A 12572-nucleotide genomic window follows, 5' to 3' on the forward strand; every position below is an offset into this window, starting at 1 on the left:
TCCGCGGCCCTCCCGCCCGCGGCTCGGCGCTGCCCGCGCCCGCGCCGCTCATGGCCGCCGCCGGCGCCCGGTTGCGGGGCAACGGCCCGCGGTTGCGGGGCAACGGCGCGCGGTTGCGGGGCAACGGGGGGGCGGTGGCGCGCGGTTGCGGGGCAACGGGGGGGCGGGGCCACGGCGGGGGCGGGGCGGCGGTTCAGCACGGCGGCGCGGACAGCGCCCGGCGGCGGCTCCCGGCGGCCCCGCGCGGCGGCGGCTCTTCCGCTTCCGGGGCGGCGGCGGCGGCGCGGCCCGGCCCGGGGCGGCCTGGCCTGGCCCGGCCCGGCCCGGCCCGCCGGGAGCCGCCGCCGGGAGCCGCCGCCATGGGGCGGAAGAAGAAGACGCTGCACGACTACGCGGCGGAGTTCACGGAGCTGGCGGTGAAGCGGCACCTGCTGGAGCGCGGCGCCGCCGGCGAGGCCGCCGTGGTGGAGACGCTCTACTGCACCTCCTGCGAGCTGCCCATGCGGGTGCGGCGCGACCGCATCCTCGAGCACCTCTCCTCGGGCCGCCACTACCGCAACCGCCGCCTCGGCCGCCAGCACGGCCTGCGCGCCCCGCTCCTCCTGTGAGCCCGGGGCCGGGGGGAGCCGGGGCCGCGGGGGGGGGGCCCCGAGGGGAGCCGGGGCCTGAGGGGAGACCGGGCCGCGGGGGGAGCCCTGAGGGGATCCGGGGCCAGGGGGGGACCGGGCCGCGGGGGGCCCCCTGAGGGGAGCTGGGGCCCGAGGGGGGACGGGGCCGAGGGGGGACCGGGCCGCGGGGGGGGCCGCGGGGGGAGCCCAGCCCCAGGGGAGCCCCTCCGGGGAGCCCCCGTCCTTCAGCAGCCCCCGGCGGAGCAGGGCCTCGCGGATCCGGAGGGCGGCCGCAGGGAGGGGGTCGGATGCAGGACGCGGCTGCGGGACGCGCACGCGGCCGCTCGGCTCTGCGAAGCCCCCCGACACGCTCCTCGTGGTGACTGGTGGGGTGACGCGACGAGCCCGGCTCGTTCCCTGCTGCTGCGATGAGCTGGGTGCCCGGGCGACGCGTCCCTGGGGGCTGGGGACGTGCTTCAGGTGCACCCCCAGCACCCGCGTTCCCGCTTTTCCAGCGTACAGGCGCGCCGCAAAGCCGTGGCTGCCGGGGGTTATCGGGAAAGTGGAATCGCTGAAGCTATTTGATGAATGGAAGTGGTTAGTGTGTGGCGATAACTGGGCTGAAATGGTCGAACCTCGGGCCTACTTGCAAGGGCACAGGTCTTGCTGCCCTAGGGTCTGTATGTTTTAAGAAACGAGAAACAGCAGAGACTTCTTTAAAACCTTGTTTTGTTTGTTTTTTGCTCCATGTAGATCTGCAGGTCCAGACCTTGGCGCTAGCCTCCCCCTCCAGCTCGATCCTCCTTCCCTGCTTTCTCAGCCTTCTTTTATCCTCTCGGCCAACCCTTGCATCACCAGCGCCGGGACCAGCACGAGCTACAGCATGGTCCCGTCTCCGCCCTCCTGCCCCAAGGCGTTGATCCCCGTTCCCCCCGGCGCTGTCAGCTCCACAACGAGCATCGCGTCTGCCAGAGAAGACCAGACGCCCTCTACCTCCACCAGTCGCTCTTCGGCGTTCGCTGCCTTCCATGTGAGAAGCGCGCCCGCTCCCTCAAAGCAGACCGGCCAAAGGCTCCTTGTTCCTGAGGTCTCCGACAGCGCCGTTCCCGGAGGGGCGGCGGGACGGAGCAGCAGTACTGCTAGCAGTATCGGCATCGGCCTCGCCCTCTTTGGCGTAGGGCTCGTTGACAAAGCGTTGTTTCAGAGTTTAATGGAAGAGAATAGTTGCTGTTTGCTTTACATCGTGGAAAATCAGCTGCAGGAGGTGGAACGTGCCTTCAGCGCGGAATTTTTGGCCAATACCAGGGTGCTGCGGCAACAGGATGCTGACGTTGTGCTCAGTGATCAACGGTACAGCTAACTTCCATGCATGTCTCTTCGCTGATGTAAGACTTGGGCGAGTGTCTTTGCGCTGAGCTTTCTTCCTGCGTCTGGAAAGCTGTACTGGAGCAGTAACGTGCCCAGACCTTGCTTATCTGGCCTCAAATATTCAGCGCTGTGAGAGGGGAGCTCTGGGTTCTTTGCGGGACCGAGGGGCTGTTGCGGGCTGAGCCAAATTATGCTCTGCATGATAGATTGCATGTGTTTCCGGATTTCCTGGGAAGCTTAACTTGGCTTCTGTGCCTGGGGTTTCTGGAGGAGTCGAAGCAAGTAGGCAGTTCTGTTGAAGAATGTGAAAAAAATCACTTTCCTGAGTTTTCGTACAGCAACGTATAACGTGCCTTCCTGCGGCCCCCCGGCTTTTCTGCCTCAGAGCAGCTGGCTGGTTTTAGTGGCTCTTTTGAAACTGTCCCCAAAAAGCAGAGTACTGTAAACGTAGAAGACTGTGGCATTTTGCTCTACAGTTGAGCCGATCAAGTACTACCTAGTGCTGTGGTTACAGTCGGTTCTTAAGTTAGTATTGTAAATATCATTAGAAAACTAAAAGGCAAAGCTTTTCTGGAAGACAGACTTGATATCAAAAGTTAAAAAGTGAAAATAAGCCAAGATGTACTGCTCGTGTTTTCAGTAGTTCTACCACATAAAATATTTTTAGATTCTTCTGTACGTTTTTAACTAGCAGAGTTCAAGTAGTTTTCAGAGAGACCTTTAAAAACCTTTCTTCTCTAAGATGCAAGAAAACCAGTTCAATTTAACTGTGTCTGTTTTCATTTTATCTAAGGACATGTGTTCTTTCTCTAAGTATGTGCTTTTAAGAAAACCTAAGGAAGTTCCTGGCTTTGAATTAAGAGATTTTGTTAAAGCTTGGCTTCCTGTATTGCTATCTCCTCCAAGGATTAGTGCCTCAGAATATGCATCCTTGCACGTAGGCAAGCGGTTCCTTTCATAACGTGACTTTTGCTTCCAGACAGATGGGGTTTTGTGCCTTGTTTAACTCTTCCTCGAAATTTAAGAAAGCTAACATTTAAAGTAAGTGTATCTGAAAGGAGGTTGGGATCGTTGCTATTCCAGCAGAAATCTTGTCTTCACTGAACAACTTTCTTTTAACTCCTGCAGGGTCTCTGGAGCCATTATTTCTTCACCACCTGAAGAAGCTTCTGAGATTGTAATAGATGCTTTACGAGCTGGTAAGACAAACTGCTGCAAATTCAGCTTTTATTTGTAATCAATGACACACATTGAAGTAGGCCCTGTATGTTCATATGCTTGCCGAACACTTGCAGAGTGTGAAATTTATCTTTTTATGGAAGAGTTTTTAAAATAAAATAAAATAAAAAAGCCAAAAAGTTTTGCTTGTAATGGCTACATCAGAAAGATCAGTGTCACAGCTGGGTTGTAAAGTCCCTCTTTCCGTACTCAGCTGGAGATCCAGTAATCCAGTAGCAGTGAAGCTCTTCGAAAGTAGGAACATCTTAGTATTTGCCTCACGCTTCTGTCTCCTCCACTCCTAATTTTATAGCAATTGTAACAGTAGCTTAATAAAAAAATAATTAAAAAAAAAAAAAAAAAGGAAGGAGGATGGTTTTTCACATATAAATGGAAAGGAAGCCTGTATCGCTCGACTGGTGTGTTTTCTGTTGTCTGCCAACACTGGTAAAATGGCTGTAGAATCGGAGCAAGATGATCCAAAAGCAGAGCACCGGGAAACTTAACTAGCAGAGCAGGAATTCTCGCCTGTGGGTTGTGTCTCTGTTAACACCTCGTACAAGCCACACTGGTAACTGTGCTGTTCGCCTTGCTGTTATTAACAAAGGTCCTCCCAGTAGCGCCTGTCCTAGGAGTGATTGCACCTTTCCAGTCATTAGTCACTTGTGCTTTTAACTCTGTACTCGGCAGCAGTGTCCCTTGAGGTGTACAGACTATCTAATTGCGTAATTAAAGAGAAATTAGTCCATTAATGACACTGATGTTAATGGCTCAAACACAAAGGGAGTTTGTCCTATGCTGTTCTCACTACAGCCACTTCGAATGTCTAGTCCTAGAAGTACACCTAGGAATAAAGGGAAAGCTAGCTATAAAAACAGTCTGACTTCTTGGGATTTGTAAATGGTTAATGAAACCGTAGCAGCTGGCAGCACCAAGGGAATTGGCATCATCAGCATAAAAGCCAGGCTTTGGTTTCATGAAACATGCTTTCTGGAATGTAATGATTTGTTGTATGCAATATTGCAAGATAAAAAACGTGTAGCGCAGCTTGTGTCCTGCCTTCAATTCTATATTCTGTGACATTTTGCATAGGGAAAGGTGTATTTTGCGAGAGGCTACCCAGTTTAGACAGGCAGACAGCAGAAGCTTGTTTTGATGAAGCTGACAGATGTGGAAGACCATTGGTTTGTGGATTCTACAAGTAAGACCAGCATTTTTCTTCTGATCTATACTTGTTAAGAAGCGTATGTCTGAAAGTAGCACTGATTTCCTCAAATAAACTTTGTTCCATTGCTGCTTGTTAATGTTGTTCAGCGGGGAGTTTGGATTTGGTTAATTCTTTATGTTTAACGGAGGTAAAACCTGATCTGTTACAGGATTAAAATACATACCCACTGGAACAGGTGATAATGGGACTCGAGCTATAAAACTTTTGGGACATGAAAGCCCCTTTTTTTTAGAATGGACATAGGCAATGGTAGTCCGCATTTCTGCAGACACTTTGAGGTTTTGGAAATGCTACGCCTAGTTGAAGCTCCAAAGAGGGAAATATTCTGGCAATGCTGTGCCGTTCTCTAAGGCAACTTCTTGGTCTGTGGCTTTAGGAAAAAAAGGACGTTTTGTTTATAGTTTTTCTTGCGTGTGTATACAACCACTAGGTCAGGCAGATCTGTGGTTTTATTAAATATACGGCTCCTGAGATCTGCTTTTCATTCTCTTCTGGGTAAAGCATTTAGTTTGCAGCTCTCTTCAGCCTAGTGATACGCTACGGCATTAAGCTTTGTTCATTTATTACAGACTTCTTTGTGAAACTTCTGGCCCCGTGTATTGTGCTTTTCCTGGATCAGAGGGTCTTGTATCCTTTTTTCCCTCTGTTGGACAGCTTTGCTGCAGTAAACTAGAAATAAAATTGGAAGAAGGCAGTAAATTAAATCTATTCTTCAAAACAGCACAAGAAAAAAATTTGTCTTCGAAATGTTGACTACGTTTCATAATATTGAAAACCCGTCCTTTTTTGTGTTTTTTACTGACATGCTAATTGTAACCTTTGACTCTACTGTTTTAACAAATGATGATCCTGTGAAACGTAAGCACAGATGTTAGCAAATAGAGGCAAAGGCTTACAGTAACTCTTTAACAAAAGAACGAGCAACCTGATTAAGCTCCTTTCAGAAGACTCTCTTTAGGGAGGTATTGACCTCATCCACCGTTCAGCTTTCCGCTCAAACCGAATTTCTGTACGCTGGGCTCTGCACAGAGGCATGTTTTAGCTGCGAATTCTTACTGTGCCTTTAGAAGAGTTGGTGCTTGTAATGTCTAGGATTGCAAAGTACCCGTTGGTGAAAATCCTGCTTGACGTGAGAATTGTTGGCGTATCTGATGGAATAGATTTATTAGTCTTTATAAAAAGTGATATTTCCACTTGTGACTTTACATCTCGACCCCTAAGATGGAATAATTGAAACAGAAAGAGCGTAGATTAATTTTAATTCACTTCAGCTCTGTTAAACCTCAGGGAACTCTGCTACAAGCAAAGGCGGCTACTTTGAACTTAGAATTTAACACCATATGCTTAGTGTGGATGTGGGCTGCTAGGAAACACACTTGATCGTTTACTGCTCCGCTGTTGAGAATGGTCGCTTTCGGCACAAACAACAATTATTTGCATTAAATATGTATTTTGTGAACTTTAATGGGCAGTTGCACAAAATATCCGCACTAACGTTTGCCTTCTCAGTTTGAGTGCTTATATGTGTCTGTTCCCCAGTCATAAAGCTGAATGTGAACTTCTCTTGAGTAGAGGTTTTGGTCAACGCTCCCCTGAGTATGAACCTGTAAGTCGGGCTCTAAGAAGAACCATGGGTAACTCACTGGACTTCTACGTCCTGTTAGTCCTCGTAACTTAATTTCCTCTTTTAAGTTGTTGGTTCGATAAGTCTAGTCAAGTTCAGATGTTAATACTTTTTGCAAGAAGCAAAATGATACATACTGAGTTGCTGAACTTGGAAAACTGGATCAGAAAGCTGGATCCGACCCCGTCTATCTGGAGAGGTGCAAGTGTTACGCGGTCAGCGCTGCCTGCAGCCAGTCGCCCCTCGCGCTGTGCTCGTCGCAGCGGCCCGGGCGACCTCGTTCCATCCCAAACACTGTTCCACGTTGCTTGTTTCTCTTTGAAGGCGTTTTGACCCAGCGCTGCAGTTCTTGTATAAAAAAGTCCGTGACAGCCAGGCGTTGGGGAGGATTCACCGGATATCGGCGACCAGCAGCATATATCCAGCGGCTTCTCTTAGCTTCCTAAAAAAATCAGGTACTGAGCAGCTTTCTTCTAAAAACCTTTCTTCTCGAAGGATTAGAGGTTTACTTGCCCCATGTTCTCGCAGAAAGTTCCTTCTGTTTGTGCGTTCCTAAGATGCATGGCTTTTGTCTTTGGAGGAGTATTTTCTTCACCAACCTTTACTTCTGTTGCGCGAGTATTTCTGTTTACTCTTTGCATTAGTTTTTGTTTGGGGGGATTTTTTTGTATTGGTCTCAGTGCAATTCAGAAATGTAAATTTATCGTGGGTTTTAAATACGAAGACCATAATGCCCAGTTCTGCTTCTTCCAGGTGGAATTTTTTATAATGCTGCTGTGCATGATATAGATATTATCAGTTTGTTGTTGGGAGAGAGTGCACCAGATACAGTATTTTCACTGGGACATGCATTCTGTGCAGGTAAGACTAAATATGTGGATAATTTATTCTGTACCTTTTGAACTTTTCAGTTATTTCATATCCCAGCACTAAAACTGGGGGAAAAAATGTGCGGTAGCATGGTAGCCAGGACAATTATTCCATCGTGGAACTGTTGAAAAAACAGTCCAGTGAAATAGAAGACCAGTGTCTAAAGCATCTCTTGCAGACGGGGTGTTTGGCAATTATTTCTGAGTTTTGTCAGTCCCCTGCTGCTGTGAAATGATCGCTGCAGCGATACCGCTGAACTCTGCCCTGTGGAGAACGGAGGGGTGCAAGAGTTTGCCGTTTAGAAACCAGCACGCAGAGGACAACTAGCAAAGCTTTGCGCTTACAGCAACAGTTCTTTGTTTAATTTCTCTAGCGCTTTTCTGCTGATCTCAACACAGTTACAAAAGTGAATTTACTCCGGATTGTTTCAAGCTGGTGCGCATTCTCTGGGTTACCAGCTACCGCAAACCACTGTAAAACTGCAAACTGACAGTTTTTACGTGGAAATGCTAAGTTTTAATGTCAATTAAAAGCTGCTGCCGACAGCGACCTGCTGTTGTTGTGAGGCATGAAATGCAATGCTCTAATCTGCAGTAAATAAAGCATTGCAGTGCAGCAAACAAAAAGCCACGGGGAAGCATTCGTGCAACCTGCCTCATGCTAAGTGCTGGAAATCGCCTAATCTGGGCCGTAAAAGCTGCAAAAGCCAAAGGGCTTGAAAGGAGAAGCGGAAGCCTTTGGGGAAGGCCGGGGCCTGGTTTGTGGAGCTCAGGTGCGGGGGCCGCGCGTTTCTGCGGAGCTCAGCGCGCTCGGTCCGAAGCGGTGGGAAGGGTCGGCCAGCTGGCGTACGCCGCAGGGAGCGCTTTGCTGTCGCCCGTGCTTCCTCTTTGGGGTGTCCTGGAGCCGGTGCTGCCCCTTAGAGGAGGAAAAGCAGTTTGTTGTAGTAGCTGTTTGCTGTTCCCGGTGTGAGCGAGTGCCTTTCTCGTCACTCAGATATGGCCTACTTGAAGGATGCAGACACTGTAGCGGTCAGCATGAAATTCCCTAGCGGAGCAATTGTCACTTTGGACGTCAGTCAGCACTGCACTAAAAGCTGTGATCAGAGACTAGAGGTGCGTTCTTGTTTCTCAGATAAGTCTCCTATGACACCACAGGCCAGAGTAAGTCTTCCCAAGCGTATGTTTGTGCAGGACATGTGTGTTGTGCCCCAAGCACATACCTGCAAATACACATCGCAAAATAGCTCCATACCTCAGTAGCGATGGGTTGCTTGTAATATCGATTTAAGCTACAATCCGCTCTATTTTGCTATCCAAGTCTTGCCTCTGTTTACGTACGTTCTCTTGGAGTTATGAGCTACGGGCGGTCATACTAGAGCAGGAATTGGTGTCAGCTTTCTTGAGGCTGAAACGTTACCGTACAGTTGATTTATTGTCTTTCCAAAATGTTTCTAGGAGTAGAGCGAGCCAAGAGTCCAGGTCTCACAAATGTAAAGGATATTTAAGGGGAGGAAAAGTATTAACTCAGAGGCTTATTGTCTGTGAATTCCAGAAGTCATGAATTAGAACAGATGTATGGGTTGGATTTGGGGAGTAATATCTGTTATATCTTTAAAAAAAAAGGGGGGGGGGAGCTTTGCTCAGACAAAAAAAATTGAGCTATTGCAGCAGTAGAAGCCACTGTACTACGCTGGCCAGTATCTTCCATCATGACTGATCCATAAAAGGGGATATGTCTGTTGTAGCTCCTAATTTTAGGAGCTACTTTTCTACCTAGTGATACCAGCCAGGGGCTTTTATAGGCTAGTCAGCTGTTTGAGATCAAAAACGTGGTAATTTTAAGAACTTTGTTCTCCTTCCTCTTTGCTGTCTTCCCTGCAGGTTCATGGTTCTCAAGGAACGTTACGGGTAGATAATCAGAATCCCTTGGGAATTACAGAGCATGGAACTTCTGTATCCATCTATTCACAGACCCACGCCGATCGTTTCAGAGACGCGCACAGAGAGCTCTTTCGACACTTTCTTAGAACCCTGAAAGGTAAAGCGAGGCTGAAATTTATGGATAATATTGGGTTCGGTTTGCTTTCAGCAAAAACTTGGAAGTTGTTCCAGTAGCAATTGCAATTTGGTGTTAGTGTCTGATATCCCAAGAAAGAACAGGTAGATGTGAAATAAAAATAACTCTGTTCTGTTGAAGCTGACTACATTTGAGGAAAAATACAGGATTTTAGTTACAGGAGCAGGAGAGGGGACAGAAATATTTTCTTTTTAGAACCTGAGGAAAGGAGGAGTAGAAAAGACAACCCTTCAACTCGTGACGGGGGAGGCTGTTGCCCTTCGTACTGATTACAAAGTACCGCTCCGATGACTGGCGCTTCCTGGCCGCGGGGTGTCCTCTCGCACCAGACGCTGGGCAAAGAGGCGGACGCGGCGGTTCCCGCCGGAGCGCTCGGCTCCGGAGCCGAGCCGGGCTGCGGTGGCAGGCAGGGGAGTGCTGGGCGCCAGGGCAGGTCAGGGCAAAGCAGACAACGGAACCTCGGTTTTACCCGCTGTTTGTCCTCATCTCTGCAGGCAAAGAACCTCCCGCGATAACCAAAGAACAGTTTCTCTGGGCGATTCAGGTAGCTGCAGCTGCTGAGCAGTCCTGGAGAAATGGATCTGCTGTTGACTTGCGCAATGAAGCAATAGATTCGTCTGTAATCAAGACTGAAATAATGTGACACGCACTGCCGGGTTTTGAGGTGAAGGATAATCTTTGAGCTGTGCTACAGTGAAGTCGTCTTACCTAGTGATGTCTCCACTGTTACCTTCCCTACCTAAAAGACTGACTTTTTTACATTTCCACTGGAAACGCCCAGAACTTGGAGGCACTTTCGAGCTAGAAGGGCTCCGTGCTGGTGCTGCGGATGCCGCTTAGCACAGCGGCCAGGACCCTCCAGAGAAATGACGTGCGCTTTTGTCCAGGCGGCGTTTTCTCCTGGAGAGCTTTGTTGCTTGTGGAGTGTTGTTTTCTTGGGAAAAGAGCCGCGCTCCTCGGGATGCGGTAAGGTGGTGTAAACCACTGCCGCTGCGATGGGAGCTGCGGAAACGAGACGGCGTAACGCTCGAGACAAGGAGAGCGTTCAGCTGGTCCGGGCTCGCTTCCCTTCAGCGTGCGCAGGAGCGCGACTTCTGCGCTGGACTCGCTCCCGGGCCTCGTATTTATTGTTTCGTTTGTTGTTTTGTAATGGGTTTTCTAAAGTTTTGCTATGGATTTCAGATGCATAGCTGAGAAGTTAATGATCGTCTAACTTTCTTGGGGGACGGGGAAGAGGAATGGAAAAGCAGGGAGGGAGACTTCCTCCTGCGCTGGCTGTAGTGAGAGGAGGAACTGTAGGAAGGCCGTGAATTAAGTGTTCCACAGAGAAGCAACACGCTTGGGCACTTCTGCAATAAACACTGCGTTATTAACAGGTTTTTCAGAATGCGATCTGTGAGCGTGTCCGGCGGCCTGTCCGGCGTCTGTTCCTGAGAGGGGCGTGTGTCGCCTGGGTTATTCAGTGCCTGCTGGACTCGGCATCCTCTGGATCACTCACTGCACCAGCGAGGTAGCTGTCGGCGTGCTGTTGTTTTCCTTGCTCAAATGCAAACCTTGTATGTCAGTATTTCAGTAGCAGAAGTGGACTAATAATCGCTTTCCTGAGCGTCGGAAGGGTGGTGATTACGTATTTTAAAGATATTTTTTTTACAGTCCAGCACACTTGGACTATACATCACAGAAAAAGATAGTGCCTTCAACAACAGGCAAGTCTGCTTTTAAGCCAGGTTATTTTTATCTTTTTATCCTTATGTTGAGCTTATTACAGATATATAGATTTGAGTATTCTTGTCTGTATTTCTCATATGCCGGTTTTCAAGCTCTCTTGAAAGCTTTTTTTATTGTATTAAAAGAACATTCTTGCCTTGAGTGTTAGTTGATACACGTCACTTTTTTTCTTCTTGCAAGATTCTTTAATTCTGTCACTTTCCAATCCTATATTTGCAGTATAAGACTAAAACCTAGAAATAGCTGTGACATTTATAACTGAACACAATTCTCTTGTGGAACTTGTTTTTAACAGTGTAACTTTTTCAAACATGGGAAAGCTATGTCTTAATGATAAAGATTGCTACCAATTTCATACTCCATTTTCTAGTCATTTCTTGAGAAAACAGTTTTATTTATAAAGAAGCAGACGTTTACCGCTTTAAACGAGATCACTGTAGCAGCTTCATTAGTGGCGAGCAGGTATGTTTTGCTTTCGTCGGGGTCTGACGTTTAAGTGAAGGTCGCGCGCGGACGTGATTCCCGTGGAGCGCGCGCTGCCTCCGGGAGGCCCCGGAAGGGAGGGAAGCGCGGCCGAGGCGGCGGCTTTGGAAAGGGGGAGACTCCTCGCGTACAGGCAGGAGCTGCTCCCGCGCGTCTTCCCACAACGCTCCCGTCTGGTTGCGGGGGAAGCGCTCCGCTCCCTCGGCCGCTTGCTCCGGCGCCTCGAAAGGAGGAAGGAGCCGCATCAGCGGCGCGCTCGCTTCGGCACGCGCGCTCTCTGGCAGAGCTGCTCGTTGGCAACTCCGCTTCACCAATGAAGCAAAACCGCTTCAGACGGTTTCCAGAGGGGACAGTGCCGCTTTGCAGACTGACCCTGGTACTACGAGAGCACTTTCCACGCAACATAAGCAAGACTTTAGCTGTCAGGTGTTGTCATTCAGACATGTGCTTTTATTGTGTTACAAAAAAACCCAACAAAAAAACAGAAAAACAAATACAGCTATAAAAATAACACATTTTCCAAAGAAAACATTACAAAAAATACCATTCGTAACATGGTTGGAGTATATCAATTAATACTGCTGGAAGAAGCTTTAAGTAACATTGAAAACACGAATGATGGTTTTAAAGCCTTTAAAGCCTTAAAGTGCTTTAACAAGCTGTTATTTGAGGACATACGTTCACGTTTCGGCAATGCCAAAGGAATCCCGTCCCACTAGGTGTAGCGTGGAGGGGAGGGCGGCTGTGGGAGCGCTGCCCTTGTCCCTCCGGCTCCCTCGGGGTAGGAGCGGAGGCCGATGGCGGGTGGCCAGGCCAGCGGGAGGGAGGGAGGAAAGGGGCCACGCTGCCCGCGCTCCCTGCGCACCCCCGGCATCCAGCTGCTCCTGGCGGCCACGGCGAATGCCGGGGAGGAGGGAGCTGGGCCCTGGTGCTACCGGCACGGCACGTGCAGCGTTCGCACTCATTTTCCCTATGGTCTTTCCTTTGAGCGAGGACAAATGCTGGCCTATGCGGAGGAGGAGAAGACGCAGCTGTGAGGCGAGCACTGAACTTCATCGGTGGGACTCTCGCTTTTCTCTTTAACGTGACTGGATGGAAGGGCAAGGCCTGCGCGAAGGATGGCCCGGGTCCCCCCCGCGCCCGGGGAGGTGTCTCGCGTGCCAGCGCTATGGGAACAATCACAGCTCTGCCTCCTGGAGGTCTCCAGCGCGGGGGGAACGCGGGAGATGGATGCAGCACTGCGAGGGCAGCGTCGTTGCTGCCTACGTTCCCCTGGGCTGCCCGAAATCTAGAGCAGCCCAAGCTTAGGAGGGTGCAGGAGTAGCTTACTACCCTCCCTCCTTCCATGGACCGTCAGCCTCTGTGATGG

At 49.8% G+C, this 12572-nt stretch overlaps 1 protein-coding gene across 2 annotated transcripts; it reads left to right on the forward strand.

Moving 5' to 3' along the window:
* Positions 1 to 311: 311 nt before the first annotated feature.
* On the forward strand, positions 312 to 11082 carry LOC106485762 (myo-inositol 2-dehydrogenase-like). 2 transcript variants are annotated; one of them, XM_067311000.1, is made up of 9 exons: positions 312 to 604; positions 1362 to 1958; positions 3105 to 3175; positions 4287 to 4395; positions 6371 to 6501; positions 6800 to 6907; positions 7910 to 8028; positions 8797 to 8953; positions 9487 to 11082. In XM_067311000.1, exons 1-9 carry the CDS (start codon positions 360 to 362, stop codon positions 9633 to 9635), a joined length of 1686 nt encoding a protein of 561 aa, XP_067167101.1. In that variant the 5' UTR covers positions 312 to 359; the 3' UTR covers positions 9636 to 11082. The 2 variants fall into 2 exon arrangements, with proteins under 2 accessions (XP_067167101.1, XP_067167102.1); XM_067311001.1 differs by lacking the exons at positions 4287 to 4395; positions 6371 to 6501; positions 6800 to 6907.
* Positions 11083 to 12572: the final 1490 nt, after the last annotated feature.

This window comes from Apteryx mantelli, chromosome 26, assembly GCF_036417845.1.
Source record: "Apteryx mantelli isolate bAptMan1 chromosome 26, bAptMan1.hap1, whole genome shotgun sequence".
In the NCBI taxonomy this organism is placed as follows: Eukaryota; Metazoa; Chordata; class Aves; order Apterygiformes; family Apterygidae; genus Apteryx; species Apteryx mantelli.

What these genes read in the sequence shown, in the direction of transcription:
- LOC106485762 (XM_067311000.1), top strand. Translation starts at nt 360, where the DNA reads ATGGGGCGGAAGAAGAAGACGCTGCACGACTACGCGGCGGAGTTCACG. An exon ending in AATAGATGCTTTACGAGCTG is followed by an intron (nt 3,176 to 4,286) that starts GTAAGACAAACT and finishes CATTTTGCATAG; the next exon opens with GGAAAGGTGTATTTTGCGAG. An exon ending in GGGACATGCATTCTGTGCAG is followed by an intron (nt 6,908 to 7,909) that starts GTAAGACTAAAT and finishes CTCGTCACTCAG; the next exon opens with ATATGGCCTACTTGAAGGAT.